The sequence below is a fragment of the Panthera tigris genome, chromosome D1 (assembly GCF_018350195.1).
Source record: "Panthera tigris isolate Pti1 chromosome D1, P.tigris_Pti1_mat1.1, whole genome shotgun sequence".
Classification (NCBI taxonomy): domain Eukaryota; kingdom Metazoa; phylum Chordata; class Mammalia; order Carnivora; family Felidae; genus Panthera; species Panthera tigris.
In genome coordinates this window covers 106,474,546-106,500,690 of record NC_056669.1, presented here as the reverse complement: position 1 = coordinate 106,500,690, position 26,145 = coordinate 106,474,546, and the positions used below count along the sequence as shown (strand labels likewise).

Here is a 26,145-nt window from a genome sequence, read left to right as displayed (position 1 = left end):
CGCCTCCCGTCCCCACAGTCACTGGCCCCAGCTCCCTGGGGCGGAAGGCAGCGCAGGGAAGCCCACGGTGGGAGCTCAAAACCCAGGGCTGTGGCGAATCTAGCAAACAACTTCCACAGGCGAATCGAGGCCCCCAAATGCTGACATCATCTGCAGAGCCGCTGACCCCAGGGAGCAGCTGGGCTCTGGGGGCCCGCGGGCGGCGGTAAACAGGCATCCACCCGCCTCTCAGGCAAACACAGGCCTGCACAGACGCAGCCCCTCTCTGTGGAACTTTCTCTGCTCCAGCTGCTGCTAGAGAATGCCAGACTGGCCGGTGGGGGCAGGCAGAGCATGGCAGGGGCACCCTGGGGTCACATTTTCCTTCCCCCCCACACCTCCCCCCACCCCCGTCTCCTCCGGCCATCCCGCCTGCTCCCCACCACCCTGGCCTTCTCAGGGTGACGGCCCCAAGGCAGAAGGCAGAGCAGGCCTGAACTTTGTCTCGGGGAGAACAGCCCAGGGTCTGGGGAAGGGCGCTGTGCATCAAAGGTGCGAGCAGGCCTCAGGCCTTAACCAGCCCCGCCTTTCCACAGACCGGGCAGCCTCCCCTAATGGTCAGCACCCACCCCCCACCCCCCCACTGCAAGTGCTGGGGACCTCCAGCCACACCCACCCCCTTACCCCACTCCTGGTCCACACGCCTCATCCCACGAGGCCCTCAGCCTCACCCCTGTTCCTCCCGGACATAATCACTGCCACTCGGTGTCAGGCAAGCCCTAGCACCCCTAGGCCGGCACCCCTAGCCGGCAAGTGGGTGAGATCCCACCGGAAGTGGACTTTGGTGGCCGGGGTGGGGGCCCAGTCAGTCTTTCCTGTTACCCCAAGGCCCAAAGAAGCCCTTCGCGAACCAAGGGTAGAGACCACAGGGGCCCACACTGCTAGGCAGAAACTCTGTGCTACGAGCCTTGTCTGCTCACCTCTTAGCAGTGCTCCCAAGATGGCTACTGTTAACATCCCACCTTACAGATGAGGAATACTGAGGCCCGACAAGATCCAGTCTAGGCCAACAGGCCAGGCGCAGAAACCCTCCCGGGAACCACAAGTCGCTGAGACCCTTGAGCAAACGGGCTGGCCCAGCCAGCCCTACCGCACAGCCTCAGACGGGTCCTGTCTCTGAGATCAGGACACGGTCTCAGCCCTGACTCCAGGGGCAGGGAGGTGGCTGCCAACAGGTCCCCGGCCCCCAGAGGACACACAGCGGGGCTGTCCGCCCTGCAGGTTAGGGCATTCACTTGCCGACCACCACTCCTGAGCCATCTGCCTCTTTTCCCGGCCCAGGGCCTGCCAACATGCCCTGCCCCGCACCGGACTCCCGCCCTCCCTGCCTCTGCCCGATGCCTCTGTCCCAGCTGACGGGGCAGAGGGGGCTGTGCCCAGGCAACCCCCAAGGGCCTCATCGTCCCCTGCACTAGGGCGGCCGCCTCTCGGCAACTGCCACTGTGCGAGGCCTCTGTGGACAGTCAGCTGGTTCCAGGCCTGCCTCTCTGTCCCTCGACAGCCTGTTTCAGGTCCTCCTGGAGCTCACGTCCATCTCTCAGCCGACCTGGAAGCGAGTACAGATACAACCCGCCCATCTTCTGTGCATTGCCCCCACCCTGCTCTCCCGTACTCAGGGTGCCCGCCCCCATTCTCATAAAGTGGGACCAGCCACGGTATGCAGGCTAGGGAGCAGGGTCCCCAGAGGCTGCAGGCCTGGGGGCGCCCAGTGGGCGACACAGGCTCAGCCACCAGGCCCCAGTCCTACACGGAGCTGGGTCTGGCTCCCCCTAGGACCCAGCCAGTAGGTGATGCAACGGGGTGGCAGCACCCCTCCCCCACCACCTCCTTAGGAGCAAACTAGGTGGACCTCCCAGGGGCTTTAGATAGGAGGCCTCAGAGGAGGCATGAGGGGGACCCAGGGAGGGTACCGTTGCTGCTAACGAGGTCAGGGTCAGGCTGCAGTCCACCAACAGCCCCCTGGAGGGGGGGTGGGGTGGGAATCTGACCCCCAGTCCCTCCAAGGCCTCTGCAGGTGCCGTCAGTCCTCAGAGACCCCCTGAGCCCAGGAGCGGGACATCTGTCCATCTCACCTCATTTTATAATGCAGTCTCGTTCCTCCCAGGCTCAGCCTCAGGAGGAGTGGACAGTTGACCCCATTTCACCAACAAGAGAAACTGAGTCTCACAGAGGTGGAGAGACTTTCGACCAGTGGGTAGTAAAGCAAGGACGCACAGACCGTGCGTCCCTCTAGAGGAAGTCACCGTGGGAGGCAGCAGCCCCGGGGTGTGCCTGGCTGGAACTCATGCTGGGGAGGCTTCCTACGGAAGTGTCCAGTCTGTGTGTTTCCGCGAGATCGGGGGGCCAGGGGCGCACAGGTATCTCGCCCAGACACACACGCCTCCCCTACTCTCAAGCCTGCCCACGGCTGGCCCTTCAGCCGGGATGCGACAGCCCCTTGGCTCCTCCTGCCCCTCAAAACTACCAGGGCCGCTTCACTGCCCGCCCAGCTGGGCAGCGTCCCCTCCCGGGCACTGGCCCTGGCAGCTCAGGCCGTTTCCATTTTAAACCTCCGAGGAAGCCCTGAACGGTCGCCCACGGAGTCGGCACCAGCTGACAGGTGATGTTTGCGCCTCTCCTCCCGGAGCTGGCAGGGAGAGATGTAGTTGGCTTTCACTCCAGAAACCTGAGCCTGGAGCCCCTGAGTGTGGCCACCTTCTCCACGGCTGCTGGGCAGAGAGAAGCATGCCCCAACCCACATCCCTCTGCCGGTGGCAACCTGCATCCTGTGGGGGCTCTGTGCCCCCACACAGGCAGCCCTCTCCCCAATTCCTAAGCCACCTGGAGTGGGAGACAGAAGGGGCTGAGGATGCAGGGGCCAGGGTGGGGCAGGGCAGGGGAGGGAAGGACCGGGCCACCCCCACCCTCTGCCCCCAGCCTCAGCTTTATTCATTCACATCAGGGCTCTGGCTCGACCACCACCGCAGGGGCCTGGCATACCTCAGCTGGGCTGTATTCTCTTAAAACCACACACCCTAGAGAGCCCCACAGCCCACGGGCTTGGGAAGCCTGGGGCAGCCCCCTGATGTCCCAGCTTCACAACTTTCTCCACCTAGGACAGCTCTGATCCGCCCCGTTCCCTGCAGCTGGGCAATAACGTTTCCCACCTTCTGCCCCTGGGCCTCCAGCCCCGGAGAGGAGGGGCCGCGCCCGACAACCTGCTCGGTTGGGGGGCACCCCTCTGCCCCCGCCCCGGCCCCTGCCTCTAGCCCGGGTGCCCCACCGTTCCATCGGCCAGGTGCACCGCCCAGGCCCCTGGCCCCACACAGGGCTGACAGTCCACAGCGTGCATAGGGAGGGAAGTTGGAGGCTGCCTATGCCCCCCTTGAAGTCGTTTTAAAAATAAAACCTCGCTCCAACCGTGACTCACGCGGCTGGTGGGAACGGGAGCGAGGCGCCCGGGCCGGCCGGCTGCCTCTCTCCGCGCGCCCCAAGCCCTCCGGTTCCTGGGTGCCGGGCCAGGGCCAGAACCGGCCAGCCCAGCCCGGCACCCCCACCCCCCACCCCGCGAGCCGGGCCGCCTCCCTGGGGGTGCAGCGCGCGCTCGGGCGGGGGCTCGGATCAAGCCCCCGCCCTTTCCAGCCTCTGCTCGGGAGAGTGGAGCCGCCGGCCGCGCACCCCGCTCCTCCCCGCGGCGGGGCCAAGCGTCGCCGGCGCTCGGCTATCGACTCGGGGGCCACCCCCCCCACCCCAAATCCCAAAGGCTGCGCGGCCCCCGCGGCGCCCGGGCAAAGCGGGGTGGCCCGAGCCCGCAGCGCCTCCGCGCACTCCCGGCCCCCGCCCCGCTGGCCCCGGCGCCCCGTCCCGCACGCGCGGACCCCGGCCCCCGCCCCACGCATCCTTCCTTACCTGCGCAGCGGCCGGGGAGGCGGGTCTCCTCGGGAAACTTTGCGGCGACGGCTGGAGCCTCAGGGGTTATTCCAAGGAGCGGGCGGGAACCGGAGCCGGAGGGCGCCCAGCGGGGCTCGGGAGAGGAGCCCCCGGCGCGCGGCGGAGCGCGGTGGCGGGCCCGGGGCGGGGGGCGCGCGGCGGCGCATCTGCCCAGCTCGGGCGCCCGGCGGAGCCGCGGGGGGCGTGCGCGAGGTGCGCCCGGCGGCCGGGGTGCGTGTGCCCGGGTGGGTGCGCTCGGCGGGGCGAGGGCCGGCGGCCGTGCTTGCGCGAGTGACGGCGGCGAGCAGGGCGCGGGGGACTAGGCTGTGCGGCCGCCTCTCCCCTCGCGGCGGCGGCGGCGGCGGCGGCGGCGGCGGCGGCGGCGGGGGCCGTGCGTGCAAGCGCGGAGCGGGGAGGGAGGGGAGGAGGGGGGAAGGCAGCAGGCGGGGGGGGGGGGAGGGCGGGGAGGAGGCGACGGGGGCGGGGGCGCCGCGCTGCGCACTGGCCAGCGGGACCCGGCGCGGGAGGCTACGCCGCCGCGCGGGGACTCGGGCCCAGCCCGGGAGAAAGGGCCGCCGCGTCCTCCTCCCCTGCCCTCGGCTAAATGGCTGGGGGCGGGGAGTGGGGGTGGGTGGGAGGAGGTTGGGGAGCTAGCCCACCCGGGGCGAGGAGGGAGGTTTCCAAGACCAGCCTCCAGCTCCGGGGAGGGGGGGGAGAAAGGGGTACTCCCTCACGCGGCCGCCTCCCCTGACACCCCTCCTCCCTGCACCCACTCATTCATCCATGGTTCCAACCATCCATCCGTTCATTCATTCATTCATTCATTCATCTGTCGTGCATTCATTCACAAACAGGTACCTGCCTGCTGGCTATTCTTCATACCGAGGTATCCGCTTCCTCCCTGCCTGGTGTCCCTTCCCCACGGGGACCCCCTCACTTGCCTTCTCTAAACACCTGGTCCTTCCCCCGTGGGGTGCTCCACCCAGCTGCCCAAGTGGGGCAATGCCCCAGTGTGATCCCAGCCCCGCCCTGCCCCTCCCCTGGCCATTTGTGACCTTGAGCAAGTTCCTTAACCTCCCCAAGCCTCAGTGTCCTCTGTTGTAAAATGGGGGCATTAACAGCCTACCTGCGAGAGGTTCTGTGAGGCTTGAAGGAGACCTGGGATGGGAAGGTGAGGAGGACAGTGCCTGGCACTCATTAGGGACTCAGGAAATGTCTGCACCTGTTGTGTGTGGAGTCTGGTGGGCGGGTGTGGTGGACCAGACCTCCCGCCTCTTAGTCTGGAAAGTCCCAGGGCTCTTGGCATTCTGTAGGCTACTAAGGATCTCTGTCCACCCAGCCTCGGGCCTGGTCAGACCTTGTCCCCGAGCTCAGTCACCCTGTTCTGCCATCCACTTCCCTGGAGGGTTGCTCTGAGTGAGTCCCTGCCTCTGCCCACACACCCCCTCCCCCAAGGCCCCACTGCTCGCATTTCCACACCGGGACTCCCCACAACCTGGCTGGGACCCCCTTCCCCAAAACCCATCACCCTGTCTCCCACCCAATTCCAGGCCGGCCCATCACACTCTTTTCTTTGCTGTCCTTCAAGGACTGGTCAGGCCACCCCTCCTCTGGGATGTCCTCCCAGATTCTCCCTGGGGGAAGATCTCTGTAAGAGATCGAGCCCTTCTCTCCCTCCACCCCCCCCCTCCCCGCCTCCTATGCTCTCCCATCCCTCTTGCCCCCAGCCCAGGAGAGGACGGAGGCCTTGCCTGAGACCACCACTTCTGTCCTCAGGTGGGCATCCCTGCCTCTGCCCTTCTGGCCTCTCCCTCCTCACCTCTCCCTTCTCATTTCCCTCCCCTTAACTCCCTCTCTTCTTTCTACTGCTTTCTACTCGATTCACCAAACAGCTATTTTTTTCTCCCAATTTTTATTTATTGCCCAAACAACATTAAACCAACAATAAAGGAAAGAAAAATCACCCACAATGCCACCGCCCTGTGGCGTCAACAGCCCTATTCCTCCGCTCCCTTCCAGGCTTGTCCATGCAGTCGGCTGTAATTTGTACAGAGCTGTGGTTTCCGTTCCGCCTCCCCAGACCCCCAGACGGACGCGGAGCCCTGGGGCGCCGTCATGCCTCCATCGAGGCGCTTAGCGTGTTGCTCAGGAATTATGTGCCGCGTCTTCCTCCTCTTCTAAACCAATTCCCTTTGTAGGAGGGACCCCTTACTACTCAGTGCCTCGGAGTGGAATGGATGGTACGGCTCTAGCTCTATGTGTCGCACTTGGGTATCAAAATATCATGTTCATGATTGTGGTTTTAATGGCTGCATGCTAGTCTTACCGAGCTGACGCGCCATAACTTGCTCAGCCATGCCCGGAGGCTGTACCCGGCTCAGGGACTACTTATGGAGGCCCCCTGGGTGCTGGGCGCTCTTTGGGCACCAGAGACCCAAAGTGCATCAGGCCCTGCTGGCCCCTACCCTGGCAACGCTGGACGGTTTATGGCTTAGCAGGATCTCGCTGAAACAGACATCATGACCACATGACCCCACTACACAGGGGGCCAAGTCAGCTGTGGCACCCAAGGCCAGCTTCCCAGAGGAGGTGGCTCTCCAGCTAGGTCATGGAGGGTCAGGAGGAAGGTTCTGGGCAGACACCAGAAGCTCATTCCACCTCGTTCCCAGGGGCTGTGACGTGAAAGGGCCCAGGCTTTGGAGATCAGGAGTTCTTGCTTGGAGCTGGGGAGAGGAGTCAGGGGGCCATGGTGGAAGATGATGTGACTGATGTCTGCCAGGCCTGGGGGTGCAGAGCTCTGAACAAGCCGGGGGCAGGGGGGGCGGGCGGCAGGAGGGGCTGGCCTTTATCTTGAAAGGAATAGGGTGCCAGGGAGGGAGTGTAAATACAGCAGGGGCGCCATCAGTTATGAGATTCAGAAGGATCGCTCGTTCACTCAACAAACACCTCCTGAGCTCCTGTGTGCTGTGGGGCTCCTTGAGAGCACGGTCGGTCCGGTCGGCGGTGAAGGCAATGGGGCCCGGGCCCAGGAGGACTGAACTTGCTGGGAACCAGGCGCTCTCAGACATGCGCTCAGCAGGAGGCAGCACAAGTCACCCGGGACGATTTGTGGCTTCAACCTTGGGCTCGCCAAGCCCCAGCTCCCCTACTCCCAGGACGGCAATAACCCAGGCAGCGGGCAGCATCCGGCAGCCAGGTGGGGCGGGTCCTACCACTGGGCAGCCAAGGTCACCCTGGCCCTGCCAGAAGCACCTCTGCCTCCCGCTACCCGCCGATTCTCTCAGGAGTCCCCGGACCCGGATTCTGCTCACCACCTCGCCACCCACCCGCTGGTGACCCTGGGCATTGTCGCTGCTCCTCAGTCTTCTTATCTTAATGGGGCCACCACAGACCTCCTAGGGCTCATGTGAGTCTGCCGAAGTCCTGAGGGGAGACTGCTTTGTGTACTTCCAAGCTGTGGCAACAGGACTCACCATGGTTAGACTTTGTCACCCAAGGATGCATACCACCCTTGGCCCTGTTTGAGCCTGTTCTGGGCTGGGGGCAGAGGAAGGGTTGACCGGACTCTTGGGAGAAGCCCCATTGGATAGTCAGTGGACATTCCCAGGGACCCCTTAGCCCCAGGCTTTGTCCTGAGTGTCCAGGAATAAAGGCCCCCGGGGGTACTGGTCAGGGATCAGCACTCTGAAAGAGCAGAGAGATGTTCAGAAGACATGACCTTGGACGTCAGCCAGCCCCTTGACAGACAGAGGCTCAGCTTCCCCCACAGGCCACAGCTTGGGCAGCGTCTTCAGGGAGGGGTGGACCTCCAGCCCCCACCCAAGAGGGCCTCCTGAGGGACTTTCTGCCCCATCACTGGCTTCTTGGTCTTACAGATCGCTGTCTTCCCAGATTGCCACGATGCTCTGGGTCTGGGAGCACCCGAAGGGGGGGCCAGAGAATCACAGTCACTGGAAACCTGTCCCGCCTGTCTCCCAGACCGTGCCCCCTCCCCCCGGTGACGCCCCAGTGCTCCCTGCGATGTCTCCATGAATCACAGGCCTGTGGTTTGCGGGTAGGCTGGCTGTGCACACCTGGCTGAACGTGCCAGCCGTCACCAGAAAGTCCTGTCAGCGTCTCTGGCTTCTCTGATCCATATCCTGACACCCCCAGAGTCCCCGTCCCACTACTGTGCCCTAAACCTTTCCAGCCTGCACGGCACAGAGGGTTGGGGCTTCTCCCCGTATGTATGTACAGGAGTCATGCGGTGCCCCAGTGCAGAAATCCAGGGAGAGCAAAGGAACAAACCCCCAGCCCTTGAAGAAGGTCCCTGAGAAGGGGCTCCAGGCAGTGGGCACGGACAAAGCCAGGTAGGACAAAGCCAGCAACACCTGAGGACAGCGATGGGGACAGGTGAGGCCGAGGAAATGGGGAAGCCTCCGGCCAGGGCAGGAACGCACCCACTCAGCGGCTCTGCTGACCACGTTCGGTGAGGTGGGTTTTGTTAGCATCCGTCTCTCCCAGCAGACTGTGAGCAACTTGAGGGCACAGCCTGGGCCAGCCACGGTCCCTGAGTGTCCCCAGCACCTGCCTGCCTGTGTGGAGAGCAATCAGGTGCTGCTAAATGAATGAATGAACGAATGAATACAACATTAAGAAAGCATCAGGCTAAAACAGCCCTGCAAGGCAATGGCGACAGAGCGGTCCAAGGCCAACGGTGATTCCTAAAACTGGGAACGGCCCCAAGTTGATGGTTCCAGGGGTTCGGAAGGGGGCCAGACACACTGCCAGCCATCTGGGCAGAGGGGACAAGGGTCGCGAGCCAGCCCACCCTCCCCAGCCCTGGCAGGACTCAGGAAGCTTGTCTCTGATGAGGCTGCTCTCCCTTGGGAGCCTCCTCTTCTCCCCACAAATGACATCACCGCCCCCCACCCTTCATCTCTGCCAGACACCCGGGCTGCCTCCCTCCCTCCCTTCCTCCCTCCCCAGACATTATTCCCAGCAGAGGTAATGCTTTTTATGGCGATTGGAGCATTTCTTGACTCTGGCCATCATTCACCTGTTACACACATCCCAAGTTCAGGAAAGAAGGGAATTGTGTCTTAAAGGACGTCCAGGTGGCGGGGACAACATGTGCCGTGGCGTCTTGGGGCGGGTGGTGGTGGCGGCAGAGTGTTGTGGAGGGGGGAAGCAGGGGTGAGGCCAGAGGTGCAGGCCTGATCTGGAAGGAAGTTGTGGGGGCAAAGGAAGGGCGCGTCCCCCCCTCTGGGGGAGCCCGAGGGCCCTGGGAGGGAGAAGGGCAAGGTGGAGAATGGAGGCGGAGATTACCCCCCACCTAGGGTTTTGAGATTCGAGCCTCAGAGACTCTTGCTGGGAGCCCCCTACCTCCAGTGACACCCCCACCCCGTCACCGTGCCTCTCGTGACCCCCTCCGGAGCCCTGAACTCTGCTCCACCTCTCCTTCTCCCCCCCCCACCCCCCCCCCCCCCCCCGGGCCCAGTCCAAGTGTACTTCCTGTGTCTACTCCGCCGCCCAGGGGCTCCCAAGGCCTACTGTCCCCACAGACCACCTCCTCAGGGACTCAGAGAGCTCTTGGCCCCTCCCCCTTGGGCTCTCTCCCCCCTCCAACAGGCTCCAACACCTCTGGGCAGTTCGAGCCACTGAAGATAGTAAGGGGGGGGTGCCAGTGGGAGTGTTGGGATAGGGTGTCCTGAGCTGGGGGTCTCCCCCACCCCGAGTGCTGGTGGTCCAGGGTTGGGTCTGGATGGGGTCACTCAAGCCCCCCCCCCCCAACACCTGCCATGCACAGGTGCAGCCAGGCCTGACAGGTTCTGAGCTAAGTATGCTGCTGAGACGGGGCCGCTAGGAGGAGCCAGAAGGGGGGAGGGGGCGGGGGGGAGGGCGCCAGCCCCTGGGGGGGGGTTGCCCAGCAACCACCACGCTGCGAGGAGGGATTCTTAAAGAGCTGAGCCGAAAAGGCTGGGCCTTGGAGGGGCTGAGGCTCGGCCTCGCATACCAATGGCTGCTGTGCCAGCCTCCTCCCCTTCCCTCCCTCTCCTCCCTCCTGGGAGTGGATCCCCAGCTGGGAGAGCAGGAAGGAGGACGGAGAGGACCGGGGTGCTCGGTGCTCGGCTCAGGGGGGGACCTGAGGCAGCCAGGGCAGGAACCAGGTTGCGATCCTACCGTGTCCCCAAGGACACGGCCTGGGAGTGGGGAGATGGCCACCCCGAGGCCTGCAGGACAGGGGGCCACCCTGGGCTCCCGGGCCCTCAGGGTCTGGAATGGGAGGGAGCTAGGACCCCTCCCCCCCACCCCACCTGGCCCTGCCCATTGGCCTCCTGGCACCCCTAAGTTTTAGAGTCAGACAGAACTGCCTCCTCTTGGCTGAGTGACCTTGAATGAGCTCCCTCCCCAGCCCTGTGTCCTGAGAGTCAAAGATGTTAGAGGAGGTGGGCCTGACCAGGGGGAAGTTTCTGAGGAAGTCCTTTCTGGTGTCTGACTTCAATTCTCTGTGCAGCAAGTGGCGGCTGAGTCTCTTCTGAGAAAGGAGTGTCTGGCCTCCGTCCAGCACCTAATAGCCCAAGAGTCACAAGGGTGAGGATTCAGCTGTGCGGTCTTCTTCTGGGTCCTTTCCTTCTAGGGCCTCAGTTTTCCGTCTGTACATGGAGGGGCCGGGCTAGGCCAAGGGGGCCTCACGGGTGTCTAAGGAGGAAACTCTGGATTTCTGCTACCCTCTCTGCAATCACGGGGAGAGCTCCCTCCCAGCTTCCTGCAGCGATTAGGTGAGGGGGTCGGGGTGGGGGGTGCCTGGAGCCCCCACTGTTTCCTCACACACAAAGTGCTCCTTCCATTGACCACGTTTGGAGGCCGATCCCATGCCGGATCCGATCCTGTCTCCCACAGTCCTCTAATTGGTCGCTGTGGGTTCAGCATTACCTCTCCTGGCCCTCTGTCAGCCCATCCTCGGCCACCGCCGTCCTCCCCCCACCCCTACCCACTCCTGCCTCCAAGTCCACCCCCTTCAATCTTCAGCTCTGAGGAGGGTCTTTCTGAAGTGCAATCCCGACCCTGCTGCTCCTGCTCCGGCACCTGCCATGGCTCCCCACCACGGGAGATGAATCACAGCCCCCAATTCACGGAGCTCATTCATTCCTCCAGACGTCGTGACCAGGGGGCAAATCAATGCCCGTTGAATGAATGAATGGCAGGCACTAAGAGTAGCTGTTTGGTTCCAGGCCTGTGCTGGCTTCTGGGGTACAGGAATGGACAAGGCAGACTAGGTTCCCTCCCATAGGCTGCCATGCTGGTAATAAAACCAGTAAACGAATTTGAAGACAAGATCATTACGGGACCAAGGTGTGGTCTCCAAAGGATATAAACGAGGCAGTAAGAGGAACAGGGTGGGAGACATTTCAGTTGGGTGGTCAGAGGAAGCCTCGTAGAGGAGGTGACATTTTCCCTGAGACCTGAAAGATGAGAAGGAGCCAGTCTGGGAAGAGCTGGAAGAGTATGCCTGGCGGCAGAGGGAGAAGGAGTGGTATATGCAAAGGCCCTGGGGCATAAAAGAACCAGAACTATTCAAGGAAGCGAAAAGAGGCCAGGAGACTGGGGGGAGGGGGGAAGGGGAGGGAGCAGAGAGCAGAGTGTGGGATGCTGCTGTGCCTTCACGGAGAGGAACATGGATTTTATTCTAAGTGTAATAGGAAGCTATTTAAGAGTTTTAAGCAGGAAAGTGACACGATCTAATTTATATTTTAAAACGATCCTCCGAACAACCACTTTGCAGAGCAATTTGGCGATAACTAGTAAAGTTAAAGCTGTGCGTAATACCGCAGCCCCCACGGTCCCGCTCCCAGGCGGGCGGACACCCGAGAGAACTTGCAGCACGTGTACATCCGTGTACATCCGGGGTGCGGGCAAGGTGATACCTGCCGCTGCATTCCAGAAACAAGACTGGGCGCGCTGGACTGTTGGGCAGGGGGGGAGGGGTGGATGGGGGCGGCACAGCCCCAGGCTGGCATATTACACAGCGGTGGAAACGGACCAGCCAGGACCAGCCAGCATGGCCTGCGCCGGTCTGGATGAATCCCCCAAGCATGGCCGTGAACCCTGGCAGCTGGTCCCAGCGGCTCTACTTTTCCTACAACACCCGGGCACACAGACGCAGGTGATATGTGGTTGAGGGGCCTACAAAGTAAACCTCGAAAGAAAAGGCAGGCCAGATTCAGGGCAGTGCCTTCCGGTGTGGGTGGGGGGGAGGGCGTCAACTCTTCTGTGACCCGTATGTGTTGGGCTGGGTGGTGGGTGGGCTGTGTGCACGCGCGGGAGCGTGCCCGCGCATGGGCCCCCGGGCAACGTGCCCGCATGGCTTTCGTGCCCCCGAAGTGGTAAAAAAAAGGATCAGTTGCCGGGGAGAGGATGGACCGGAGGGTGACGGGCGTGACGGGCGGCAGAGGAGCTGCCCAAGGAGGAGGCAGTGACTGGGCCCCGCGGGGATGTTAGAAATGGAGGCCCAGCCCACCGGGCTGTTCGGGTCAACACTCTTTTCGCTTCCAAACCCACGGTTTGCGGTCTGCTCGAATGGAGGCTGGTTTTCTCCTTTCGGGAAGAAAACTGAGGTTCAGAGAGGGCTAGGGGCTGCCTGGGGTCACCCAGCAAGCTGGGGGTGGAGGAACCTGTGACCCCGAGGCCTGTGCAGCTGGAGATGAGCAGAGGGGTCAAGGCTACCTACTCACGCGGATCCCAGCCGTGGAGGAGGGGCCTCCGACTCCGCCCCCACCCGGGACATTTCCCCCCCCCCGCCCCCCCCCCCCCCCCCCCCCCCCCCCCCCGCCAGCCGATCTCCTATGCGCCAGGGCTCCCTCCGCCCCGGCCCCTCATTCCTGCAAAGATGGAGACTGCACCCGGCTGGCTGGGGCCCAAGCCATCTCCTGGTAATTGGGTTTCAGGGATGCTCATGGTTATGCTAATGGTGCGGCTGTGAGCGCCGGCCCCCTGGCTCCTGGGGGGAGGGGAGGCCCAGGCGGCTGGGGTCCCAGGGCCCTGCCGCCCTCCGCAGCGGTGCCTCCGAAATCGAGACCGCCTGGTTCAAATCCCGGCAACCCCCGCTTCCCAGGGGCGTGACCTTGGGCAAGTCCCGCAACCTGGCCGAGACTCTATTTCCTCATCTGTAAAGTGGGAAAAATCATAGTCCCCTCTCCTTAGGCTCTCCGGGGAGGGAGGGATTGAAAGACTCCACTGGAAATATTTGGCCCGGTGCCTGGCACAGAGAATTTGCTCGATAAATGCGTTATTAACCATTTTTTTGTTTTTGTTTAAAGAGGTCCTGCAGGAGACTAGGGACAGGGGCTGGGTGACTCACTTTCTTTCGCTTTTTGTTTATGTATATTATCCAATTTGGGGCAATCAACGTGAATTTCTTGTATAACGAAATACCAATAAGTGGAAGTCGCCTGGGGATGGGTCTTGGAGAGTGGGTGTCGAGGGGGACTGGGGGTCCAAGGGCCTGGGGTCCAGCTTGGGGGTGGGTGGCTGGGAGGTTGGGTCTCCAGGGGCAGAGCCCAAGAAACCCAGGCAGGAGGAGGCGAAGGGAAGGCCCAGGCCGGCAGGAACCACAGCCTGGGCACCTGCTCTGAGCTAAAATGGCTGAGTGGGTGGCTTTTGTAGGCAGAGGCGTTGGGGAGGGCCTCCTGGGGTAGGCGGAGGGGTGGGGCTATCGAGCCAGCGGGATGGGAGCCAGGAGGTGTGGGGAGGACTGAAGGAGGCTGATCCAAGATTCAGGAGACCTTGGTGGTGAAGGGAGCCTCCTGACACAGGACCAGTGGGAGAGGGAGACCCCAGAAGGGGAGCCCAGCTGGGTATGGCTCCCAACAGATTTAGGGAATCACAGGGTGCTGCTCAGAGAAGATGGAGTGGGGGCTCAATCCTGAAGGCAGGCAAGCCAGATCTGGCTCAGTGGGGTGCTTAGTGGCCCCGGCTCCGGCCTCGGGCCACACGCTTTCTGAGCCTCAGTTTCCCCATGTGTAAAATAGAGCCGCGCAGCCTGGAAGGTCCCCATGGCTCTCCCCAAGAAGCTGCTGTTGAGAGTATCGATGTGCCTGTCATCAGGCAGACACCCTTCTCCCTGGCTGACCGGGGACCCCGACGCCCCCACCCGCTGCCACTGTGAAACCCTGACGCCGTAACAGTTTTACAGGCATTTTAAACTGTATCATCTATGCCCCACAAGGGCCTCAGTTAGCTGGCCCCCCCCCCCACCCGCACATGAGGAAACCGAGGCCCCGGGGGCTGGATCTTGGGCTGGCCCAAGATCGCCGCTGAGGGTTTCGGGACCAGGACTTGCAAAGCACCTGGGCGGGGACTCCTCCTGCTAAGGGCGGTGGCCTTGGACAAATCACTTTGCCTCCCTGTGCCTCAGTTTCCCCATCTGTAAATAGGGCGGGAAGGGATGGGTGTCCACATGCACACATAGGTTAAATGATAAAGCCTGTAGGTGTGTGAGCCCCCTTGTCCCCCCACCGTGAGGCCCCTGCTCCCCACCCCCAGCCCTGGGAATGTCCAGTAAGCCTCACATCCCCCACCCCCTGAGGCAGCCCCACCTGGGAGGACAGTGACCTTGGCCTGGGGGACAGAGTCTGTCAAACACGGCAACTGCTTTCGCAGCTTGAGATGCCTTTGAAGTCTCGTTTTATCTTCACAAATTCAGCACGTGTCACATTTTATTCCATCTGTGGGACATTTCTAATCTAAAGCATGTTTTAAACAACTCACCCTCGAGTAACACAGATACCCACCGCAGGCCTGCGGGAAGTGGGGGCAGCCAATGGCGCTGCTGTCCCAAGGACAAAGGCCACTCCCCTAACCCTCCTGGCAGGGCCAGGCTGCCAGTCGGTCAGTGGTCGCCTCGCAGGTACCAGGCGCTGTGCGAGACGCTGGGGTGCTGGTGATAGCGGGGGCTCGGCCAGGCATGGGGTGGCTGCCATGGAACAGTAGTGATGGGAGCCGCACAGGCGTTGGGGGAGGGTCTCCTCCCTCTCCAGGCCCGGGAGGGATCCCCTGCACCAGGCAGGAGCCAGCGGGTCCCCTTCTTGTCCGCCTTGAGCTGCTCTTGCCTCCATAGACTCTGACCTTCTCTCCTACTTCTCTCCCCCACTCACTCTGCTTCAACTAGAGTGACCTCCTCACTCGGCCCCCGGGCCTTTGCACAGGCCTTCCCCTGCCCCTGGCAGCTGGCTCCTTATGTTCCGCATTTCCTTGACTCCTTCCAGGCCACCCCCTCCCCCCCACCGCTGGGCCCAGCCATTCTCCCCCACCTCTGACACAAATGGTAATCCTTGTTCAAGTTTATTCTTGTTCTGCGTGCTAGATAATGAGCTCCGTGCCCGCAGCGCCTTGCCCGGCTGTGTCCCGGAGCCCGGCACACAGTAGGGGCCGGATGTGTGTTTGTCAAATGCTAGAAAGCTAAGATCCAGCCTTCTGAGGGAGGGTGGAGGGGGGTGGGCCAGGCTGAGGGGCTGGGGGGTTGGGGGGAGCACCCCCCACCTCCCCGAGCCTGGCTGGCGGCCTCTCAGGCATTTGAAGCACATGGAAGCAGCAGCAGCAGCCTCAGCACACGGAGGGGCTGTGACTGCCTCAAAGTCACCGCTGTGCCCGCTCACCCGGCCTCTCCCTGGCCCAGTAACCTGCTCAGCGCTTTCCTCGGGTCACCGAGTCTCCTCTCTGGCAGCCCAGCCCCCGCTCAGTGCCCCCTCGCCTCCCACACCCTGGGCCGGAGGATTTGTCAGGGGAGAGCCCGAGCAGCTCTACGTGGCCTCCTGTCACTGCCCTTGGACCAACCCTGTCACCTGCACACCCGCACCCCAGGTCCTGGCCCCCGGGGGCGCCTAGGGTAGGCTCTTTTGCAAGTCCTGGTGGACGAGAGCCTGGGCTGCAGAGCCCGGCAGACCCGCGGGTGGCCGTACAGTAAATTGTTGACGGTCACCTCCTGTGCACCGGGCTCTGTGCGGGGAGCTGGGGACAAGTGTGAATGACACCCACAGCACTGGGTGACCGAGTAGCAGGCACTGACCTAGGAGGTAAGGACGCTGGAGGCAGTGATTTATGACCCCCAGGAGCCCTCCGGTAACTGGGCGTGCCCTTCGAGGCTGGCTCTCTGGGTGGGGGGATGTTGAAGTCCCAGCCCATGCAAAGGCCCTGGGGCTGGAGAAAATGAAGCAAGTTTGAGGGCCCGGAGTGTGTCTGAGGGGGAGGGGGAGAGGAAAGAGGAAGGGGAAGAGGGGAGGAGCCACTGGGCCCCATCCAAGGGGCCGGGTTTGTTTGTTTGTTATTAAGTAAACTCTACCCGCAATGTGGGGCTCGAACTCATGACCAGTAGATCAAGAGCCCCATGTTCTACTGACTTGAGCCAGCCAGGCGCCCCTGGGGGTCAGTTCCCTATCCTGGGAGCAAAGGGGAGCTTTGGGAGGGTTGCATCAGGAAACTGGGCGTAAAACAGAAGCTGCTCAGGTTTGCCTTGTGAGAAGACTGTTCTCTGTGGCTCAGCTCTCTCATCTGTAGAATGGGTTGGTGACACAGCTTCCACACGGGGTAAGGGTTAAAGGAGTAGGAGCTTACCCAGCCCAGGCCCCGGCTGTTGTGGGCCCTTTCCCTATAAAAATATATTAGACGGCAGGGCGCCTGGGTGGCTCAGTCGGTTGAGCGTCCATAGGCTCAGGTCATGATTTGCGGTTCGTGAGTTCGAGCCCCATGTCGGGCTCTGCGCTGACAGCTCAGAGCCTGGAGCCTGCTTCCGAGTCTGTGTCTCCCTCTCTCTCTCTCCCTGCTCACGCTCTGTCTCTCTCTCAAAAATAAATACACATGAAAAAAAAATTAAAAGTATATACGTATATTAGACAGGATCACCTAAATACACAGGACGATTAATAACAAACATAAAAAGATGTATGTTAGAAGTTGATTTTATGAGTTTGTTGGCATAAAGACAGAACGTATTAACATTATATACTAAAAATATTTTCTAACTCAAAGTTCATTTACTCTTCTGATTTTGAAAGAAATTACATTTTCATGCGTCGCCGGAAGTATTATGGGATGCAGGCACACGCCCGCCCGCTCGGCCCTGCGCAGCCCTCCGAGTGGGGGGCCGCTCTTTTAACAAGGTGCTGCCTGGCAGGGGCAGGAGGGGTGGGTAGTGGGGGCAACCAGAAGAAGAAGGGGTGTCTGTGTGCCCCGGGGCCTCCACTCTGCCCCCCGCCGCCCCCCTCAGCTCCCAGCTCCGCTGTTCTGGCTCAGTCCCATCCTGGCCCCTGGCTCCCGCCTGCTGGGAGTCAGGCAGAGTCAACCTCGCGCTGCCCCAGCACATAGAGCCCCGGGCTGGTCATCCTGCCCAGGGGAATGCTCAGACCCATCAGGCCCTTTCACAGAGCTCGCCCTCGCCCCTCCCTGCATGCCTTTTCTTTTCAAGCCTCAGCTCACATGCCACCTCCTCTGGGAAGCCCTCCCAGCCTCAGGCTTCAGCAGATCTTATACCTCCCTCACCTGCCAGGGCATTTGCGTGCCCCGCCCCACCTGGGACTGGGAGCTCGGGAGCCACTCTGGACACAAGTGCTGGGGCAGGGGGACGGGCTGGGTCCCCCAGAGGACATGCCCTGGGCCTGAGAAGGTGTGGAGCAGGCAGAGGGTGGAATGGGGGTCTGGGGGAGTGCCCTGCTTGAGGGGTAGCGTGAGGGCAGGGAAAGGCATTCAGAACATATGGAGGAAGGGAGTGATGCCCCCAGGAGCCCCAGCCCCTGCTCCTGCCCAAGCCAGACTAGGCCTATAGTCCCAGGTCCCTGTATCCAAATCCCAGGCTGAGTTCAGCTCACTCGGCCCCTCAGGAGCTCGGAGCCCCCTGCTCTGCTGGGCCATATTTGGATCCCTTGGGTGAGGCCAGGTCACGAAGCCTGGCTTCAGCTGGATGTCCAGAGCTTGTCCCCACAGCACGCGGCTGCTTACCCATTGCCGCGACTCGGCAAGGAGACGTCAGGAACACTTTGAGACCCAGGGAGCATGCAGCGGTTAAGAAGAAGGACGCTGATCGGGGCGTCTGGGCGGCTCAGTCAGTGGAGCGTGCGACTCCTGATCTTGGAATTAGTGAGTCCGAGCCCCATGTTGGGTGTAGAGATGACTTAAAAAGAATAAAGTACTTTTTAAAAAGAAGAAGGACGCTGACAAGCGGCCATCCTGGGTCAAGCCCCGCCCCACCCGCCCCCATCCTTCTGTGAGCCTCGGTTTCCTCATCTGAAAAATGGGCTAATGATCAGTTTTGATTTAGAGCTTAAACCAAATGGAAGGGAGCATGGTGGGGACAGCAGAAGAGAAGGAGCTGGAGACTCAAGGCCAGTGTCCGGGTCGGGTGAAGGCCAGCTCTGGCCCGGGGGGCAGGCAGGCCCGGAACCGCCGTGCTTCGGATGGGAGGCTGGGCTGCCCCCCCCCTTTTCCCGTGTTCTCCCCAGGCCTCCAGGCCATTTCCTCAAGCATCCTGGCCCAGCCGTCCGTGTCTTGGGCAGCTTTATGGGGGCACCGGGTGACCAGGCATCCAGGCCCCTGGGGGAGAGGGGTCAGGCAGGGCCTCAGGAGAAAGAGGAGAGGGGGAGTTGGGTCCAGACCACCGGGTCGCCGCCCTACCCCTGAGCCCCCACTCACAGAACTGTCAACCTAGTGGGCTGGAGGAAGGGGACCCTGCCTTCCTAGGCCACCTGCTCAGCTTGGGGGAAGCTGGTAACCAGGTCCTCTGTGCAGCCCAAGACTGATCCCCCGTGCCAGCCCTGGCCGCTCTCTCCCACCTGGGTAAGGTAAAACCACCTGGCCACCAGGCCCGCCTTCCCCTGGCTCAGCCTGGTGAAATCCTTTCTGCCCCTGGCCCGCCTCCCTCCTCAGCCCCTGGATGCATCGGACCAGTTGGCCCCAGTCCCTTGACCTAGGAAGACCTACACACGGTGGGGCTCAGGGGATGCCCGGCAGGCGGGGGTCGGCCCCTCCCGGAAGGTCGGCAGAACGGCAGGTCGGCGCCCCTTCCCCTCCCGCCCCTTCGAGGCTTACTGCCAACGCATTGGGCACCGAGCCCTCTGCGAGCGGGAGCCAGCTCGTTTGTGGCCGGTGTTAATTAAGAGAGAGAGGTGATGGGGGGAGGTGGGGGAGGCCCGTGGAGGGCAGCTCCCGACAGCTGCCGGGGCTGCTCTGGACCGACCCGAGATGCCCAGGCCTCGCCTGTTGGCTCCAGGGCAGGGCCGTCCGCACACCCAGGCCCTCCTCTCTGCCTGCGCCTTGGGGTGGGGGAGGTGGGTCCCGACTGCGCCGGAGGGGCCTCTGTGCCGGAAGAGGCGAGCCCCAGCCCTAGCCAAGGGGAGATCCTCGGGGGGGGGGGGGGGGCCAGGCCTGGGCCAGGCTGCCCTGAGGCCAGCCTGCTTGGTGGCTTCACTACAGAGTCAGACCCAGTTCTGATCCTGCCGCTGCCACTGGGCAACCCAACCCCTGCCCCCCCGGCCTCGGGTTCCTCCTCCGTAAAGCGGGAGCAACCCTCACCTCCCATTTGTTATGATAGTAAGTGGGACCGTTTGTGCAGAGCCACGAGTCTGTGCCTGGCAGGCAGGCAGGCAGGCAGGCAGGCAGTCCTCCACGGCTCATTGGAAGATGCTTTCCTGGGGCAGCAGCCCCGTCCAGAGCCTTGGGGAGCCCAGCCCTTCGGTGGCCTGCCCACGGCTGCCTGGGGGTCCCGCCCGGCCCCTCCGAGGCTCCAGCTCCGGCTCCCAGCTGCCTCCCTGCCTGCTCCGCCCGCCTTCCTCCCACGCGTTCCCCGCAGCCCCCCAGCCCTGCTCTGGGAGCGCCCAGCCTCTCCTCGCCTCTCCATCTTAATTAGCTGCTTGTATTAATCTCGCAAGTAACGTGGCAACTCGCAGCCCTGGGTTTTCGGGCTGTGGAATTAATTATTCCCCAAGCGAAGAGCTGTCAGCTCTGGGAGACCAGCCACTCAGAGCCTCGCGACACCACTTAGCAGGGTCCACAGCTTCCGCACGGCACCCCGGGCCTGCGGCCCGGCCGGCCCGGAAGTGGCCCCCCACTCCGGGCTCTGCTCCGTGTCCCCCTCCTACAGAGGGGCTGCCCCGGGCCCCCGGAAGGCAGGTGGGGTGGAGGAGCTGGGAGCCGGGACCCCCGGGGCCCCGGGGGCCGAGGCACAGCTGGTCTCCCCACCTGGGCAGCACCTGCCCTGTCTCGCCCATCACTTACCCTGATTAGCACCAGCAGTTAACACGGACGCAGCTGCGTGGCCAGGAGCCGGAGCCCCGGCTGGTGAGGGCCACTGACCCGCACGGCCCCGACGTGCCGGCGGCCGAGAGGCTTCCAGCCTCGCTTCGTCCTCGCATCAGCCCCGTGGGGAGGCCGGAGGGGGTCAGCGGGCCCGGCAGAGCGAGATGGGCGGGGCAGCGCCAGCAGCCTCCAGTCTGCGTCCGGTCCGGGGCTCTCTCTGTCCCCCTCGACCTTCACACCGGCCCTGTGAGATGGGTCTGTTCTTCCCCGGGGGAAACTGAGGCACAGGGCGAGGTGGCCCGAGTCACCCATCTGCTGAACCGGCTTTGGCTCCGGGCCTGGTGCTCTGTGCCCTCACTGTGCCGCCCCAGGATGGGGCCCTTACCTGGCACACGGTCACTGCCGTCTGTTAGGGGCGCCCAGCCCTGGTTCACAGCCCCCTCCCCCCACCCCCCGCCCCCGCCACCACCACACTCGTTCCTTGGGCGGTACTTAGCACAGCTGCGACAACACAGTGTATCTTCTAGTGGCCTCAGGTTGTGCCCCCCCCCCCCCCCGGCTGCCTGTGAGCTCCAAGGGCAGGGACCAGGGCACGTCTCTGCACCAGGCCTGGCACAGGCGGGCTTCGGGAGATGCTGGGTCAAAACAGTGAATCCTTTTATTCAAAAGGATGCGTGTGGCCACAGGTCTTGTGTCCCTCCAGACCCCGCATGTGGCTGTTTCTAGGGTGAGCGGCTGGGCCCTGGTGGCTCGGGGGAACCCCCCACCCCACCCCCCTGCAAACCCCAGGCCCTTTAGGAGCCCCAGCAGGAAAGGAAGTCCCGGCCCTCACCACTGCCCCCTGTGTGCTGTGTGCCCCCCCTCAGAGAAGACCCTGTGCCCAGAGTCTGAAGACCCCGGGGGCCTGGACCAGCCACAAGCCTCCCATCCCCCCCCCCCCCCCAAGCTGCTGGCCCACCTGCCACTCCCCCACTGACTGGCTTTTCTCTCTCTCTCTCTCTTGCAGCCAACAGCTCCCTGCTAGGAGGTGGCGGTGGTAAGTGCTTCCTGGCCTGGAAGGGGCGGGGGAGGGACACTTGAGGGTTGAGAGGGACTGGGATCCGGAATCCGGAGGTGGGGGGGGCTGCAGGTGTGATGGGAAAAGCCCAGCCCTTAGGCTTCAGCCTCCGCACCTGTGAGGGCAAAATGATCGTTTCTGCTCCACGCTGTAACCTCGGAGGGTGGCTCCGCACCCAGGACAAGGCCTCACAGGGTCAGGGAGGGCTCTGCCAACCGCGAAGCCCCCCCCCACCCCCGCCAGAAAGACTCGTGTGTTCGCCGTGGTTCACCACCGGGAAGCAGGGGTTCCAGCTGAACCGGGTGGGCCAGAGGTAGGAGGTCACGGTGGGCCCAGCCTCCAGGGCTACAGGCTATATAGGTCAGCAGGTGCCACGGTGGGGGCAGTCCCTGTGCCCCCCCCCCGAGGCCTGCCTCCCCTGGCCAGCACTGCCCAGGCAGGCCACTCCAGCCCCTCGCCCCCAGCCCCTCGGTCCCCCGCTGGCTGGACTGCCCGCTGTCTACACGGGCAGCAGCATGATTGGTGAGCTGGGGGGCAGGGGTTAATGCGCCGTCGGATAAATCCCGGGGGCCGTGTTTACGGCAGCAGTGGCGGGGCCCGGGCCAGGTTTTAAAAGGGGGAAAATAAAAGGGGCAGCGAAGGTCAGGAATAAATAAGAACAACGCTAAGAGCTGTCGGTGACCGGCCAGGATGCAGGACGGGTGTGTGTATGGGGGGGTGGGGGGGGTCTGTTTGTGGCCAGACAGATTTTCCCTCCCTCCCTCCCTCCCTCCCTCCCCCACTTCTCCTCCACTGTCCCTGTGGAGGTCACAGCTGTCCTGGAGGCCTCACAGAATGAGGGGCTTCGCTGGGGGCCCATCCAGGACCTTGTTCGGAAGCCCGTCCCTTTTGGAAAACTCGGGGGGCCGTAGCTGATTTGACACCTGCCGTTCAGACACCCCTCCTCTTCGCCTGTTTATTCATCGGCCAGTGATCGAGCACCTACTGCAGGCTGGGCCCCGAGCCGGGTGCTGGACCAGAGGGGCCTGGTCCGTGCCCTCCCTGAGCTCACGATACAGATGGAGGCACCCACCGTTGCACAGGGTGGTCCGTGCGATGGGGGAGCAGGGCTCCTGGAAGGAGGTGGGGCCTACACTGGGACCCGAGGAATGGGTGGGAGCATCGGGAAGGGTGTCCTGGGCAGAGGGAACAGCACAGGCGGAGGCCCGGAGTGAGGGAGAACATGGGACATTGGGGGAGATCAAGATTGGAGCCGTCGCAGCCCAGCCAGGCGGAGGGGAGGCAGGAGGTGACACCGGAGCCTCACCGACCCCGTGGGGAGCTGGATTTTTAGCCCTGCAGTTCTGGGAGGCTAAGGACCACCAAGAGGTGTGGGCCTCTTAAACCCCAAGTCAGGTCCATCACCCCTCTCCCGCCCAAAACTCTGCCAGGGCTCTCACCTGGCTCAGAGTCAAGGTCCACCAGGGCCCCCAGCCACCTGCCAGGCTCACTGCCACTGCCCAGCCCTCCCTCACTCGGCACCAGCCTCCCTGCTCGCTCCTGCCTCAGGCCTGTGTGCAGGCTGTGCCCTCCGCCTGGAACCCTCTTCCCCAGCCTGTGGCTGCCCCCTTCACCTCTCGCAAGGTTTCCGTGCTCCCCACCTTGTCAGGGAGGCCCACCCTGGCCCCTGTCCCCGCCCCAGCCTGTATCCCCCCTCTCCCTTCACCTCACCCTGCTCTTCTGTTTGTCACTTGTATATTAGGGTCATTGTCTACCGTCTGTCTCCCCGCTGAGAACAAAGCTCGGGGGGGCACCACTGTGTCTCCGGCAACTAGAACCGGGCCTGGCACATATAGTAGGTGCTCAATTAAATGGTCGTTGAATGAATGAATGGACTATAAAGAGGCAGGGACAGCTTCATGGGTTAAGCGGAGGGCTTGCTGAGGAAGGCGGCGGGGGCGGGGGGGCCTTCGAGGCTTTAGGCAGGGCAGGGAGTGGCTGGTAGGGGGCCTGCTGACCTCACTCTGGGGGTCAAAGGGCACCTGTTCTGGCTAGATGGAGTGGGGAGGCCTATTGGGGGTCCTCCAGCTCCCCTTCTTGCAGCACTGTGGGGGAGAGGAGGCTGGAGCAGGCCCCAAGCGCTGCCTGACTGACGCAGAGATGGATGGGGTGGGCCAGGACCCGGGAGGAAGTGAGCCCCGAGTCCAGCCTTTTAACGCCAGCTGAGATTTATGGAGCCGCCGTGAGTGTTCGCTGGGGCTGTCACTCTGCTAATGTGATTGGAACAAGGTGGAGGTGGCAGGGAGGGGATCGTGGGAGGGGCGAGGTTGGGGCTGGGAGGGGCCTGGGGCCTGCCTGGGGCTGGGATGGGGACTCGATGTCTTCGGCCCTCCTGTCTGCCACCTGTGAGCTCTACTGCCCGCCAGCCCACCCAGCCTTGACCCCCCAGAACTGCCTGGGTGGGAGCCACAAGCACGAGTCGTCTGGGACTCGGCAGCCCAGGTCCCCCCCCTGGCTCTGCCCAGACCCACCTCTGTCTTCCCATGGCGTCCGCTGAAGTTTCTCCCTCTTCTCCTGAGTCCAGCCCCACAGGGATTCAGTCCTCTACCCACTCCCTACGTTCCTATGACCACCCATTTACCTGCCCCCACCCATCTACCCCCCCACCTCTCCATCTATTCCCTCTACCCATCCATCTACCCTCCATTCATCCATCTACCCCTCTACCCACCCATTTACTCCTATCCATCCATCCATCCGTCCATCCGTCCGTCCATCTGTCCATCCGTCCATCCACCCATCCATCCATCCGTCCATCCGTCCATCCATCCGTCTATCCACCCTCCCATCCATCCACCTCCTCCACCCATCCATCTACCCTCCATTCATCCATCTATCTATCCCCTCTACCCGGCCATCTAACCCCATCCCCCCCCCACCCATCTACCCCCATCTACTCCCTCCACTCCCCCATCTACCCCCCCATCTACTCCCTCCACCCATCCACCTTCCTTCCCCATTCATCCATTTACCTCCCACCCATCTACCCCCCCACCTCTCCATCTATTCCCTCTACCCATCCATCTACCCTCCATTCATCCATCTACCCCTCTACCCACCCATTTACTCCTATCCATCCATCCGTCCATCCATCCGTCCATCCGTCCATCCATCCGTCCATCCATCCATCCATCCGTCCATCCACCCTCCCATCCATCCACCTCCTCCACCCATCCATCTACCCTCCATTCATCCATCTACCCCTCTACCCACCCATTTACTCCTATCCATCCATCCGTCCATCCATCCGTCCATCCGTCCATCCATCCATCCATCCGTCCATCCACCCTCCCATCCATCCACCTCCTCCACCCATCCATGTACCCTCCATTCATCCATCTACCCCTCTACCCACCCATTTACTCCTATCCATCCATCCATCCGTCCATCCATCCATCCGTCCATCCATCCATCCGTCAGTCCATCCATCCATCCGTCCATCCATCCATCCGTCCGTCCATCCACCCTCCCATCCATCCACCTCCTCCACCCATCCATCTACCCTCCATTCATCCATCTACCCCTCTACCCACCCATTTACTCCTATCCATCCATCCATCCGTCCATCCATCCATCCGTCCATCCATCCATCCGTCAGTCCATCCATCCATCCGTCCATCCATCCATCCATCCATCCATCCACCCTCCCATCCATCCACCTCCTCCACCCATCCATCTACCCTCCATTCATCCATCTACCCCTCTACCCACCCATTTACTCCTATCCATCCATCCATCCGTCCATCCATCCATCCGTCCATCCATCCATCCGTCAGTCCATCCATCCATCCGTCCATCCATCCATCCGTCCGTCCATCCACCCTCCCATCCATCCACCTCCTCCACCCATCCATCTACCCTCCATTCATCCATCTACCCCTCTACCCACCCATTTACTCCTATCCATCCATCCGTCCATCCATCCATCCGTCCATCCATCCATCCGTCAGTCCATCCATCCATCCGTCCATCCATCCATCCATCCGTCCATCCACCCTCCCATCCATCCACCTCCTCCACCCATCCATCTACCCTCCATTCATCCATCTATCTATCCCCTCTACCCGGCCATCTAACCCCATCCCCCCCCCACCCATCTACCCCCATCTACTCCCTCCACTCCCCCTTCTACCCCCCCATCTACTCCCTCCACCCATCCACCTTCCTTCCCCATTCATCCATTTACCTCCCACCCATCTACCCCCTCCACTCATCCATCCTTCCCCCATCCAGCTATCCATCTACCCCCCATCCACCTGCCCCCCATCCACCCATCTGTCTACCCCCTTCACCCATCCATCTACCCCTCACCTACCGATCCACCTGCCCCCCATCCATCCATGCAGGCATCAGTCACGGTAGGCCTGCCTTGGCCACTGTGTTTAAATTGTGCCGAGGCCCCAGCCCACTGTGCTGACCCTCTCACCCTGCTCTGTGGCTTTTTCCATAGCACTGATCCCTTTTAACATCCGTGTATTTTATGTTTGTTCTTAAGGCTTGTCTCCCCACTAGAGTGCACTCTTCTCAGGGATGGTGGTCTAGGGGTTTCTAAGCCAGTTTAGGGGGCGGGTAGTTGCACCCTCTGTATGCCAGGCCCTGCCCTGAGCTGGCACACAGGTCCAACAGCCCTGCACTGGGCTGAGGGGAGGCACCTAATAAATTGGGGGGAGGGGGGTCTGGGGCAGCTCTGGCTCAGAAGGAGGCCCTCCAAAGGGGGCCCGGGCTTGGCCGGCAGGGCTTTGGTATAGTGAGCCCAGTTTTCGCATGTGGGGTGCTTATGGGTGGGAGGGGACCGCAGCCCCTCAGGAGCAGGGAAGGGAGTCTGTGAACACCTCCAC

General features: G+C 62.5%; 1 protein-coding gene across 1 annotated transcript in view; it reads left to right on the top strand.

Annotated features, from left to right (window-relative positions):
• MACROD1 (mono-ADP ribosylhydrolase 1) overlaps positions 1 to 26,145 on the top strand; it is a 145,513-nt gene that overhangs the window by 108,910 nt on the left and 10,458 nt on the right. Inside the window, 1 exon segment of the mRNA XM_042958231.1 lies at positions 21,218 to 21,247. Within this exon segment, the coding sequence (XP_042814165.1) occupies positions 21,218 to 21,247 (30 nt within the window).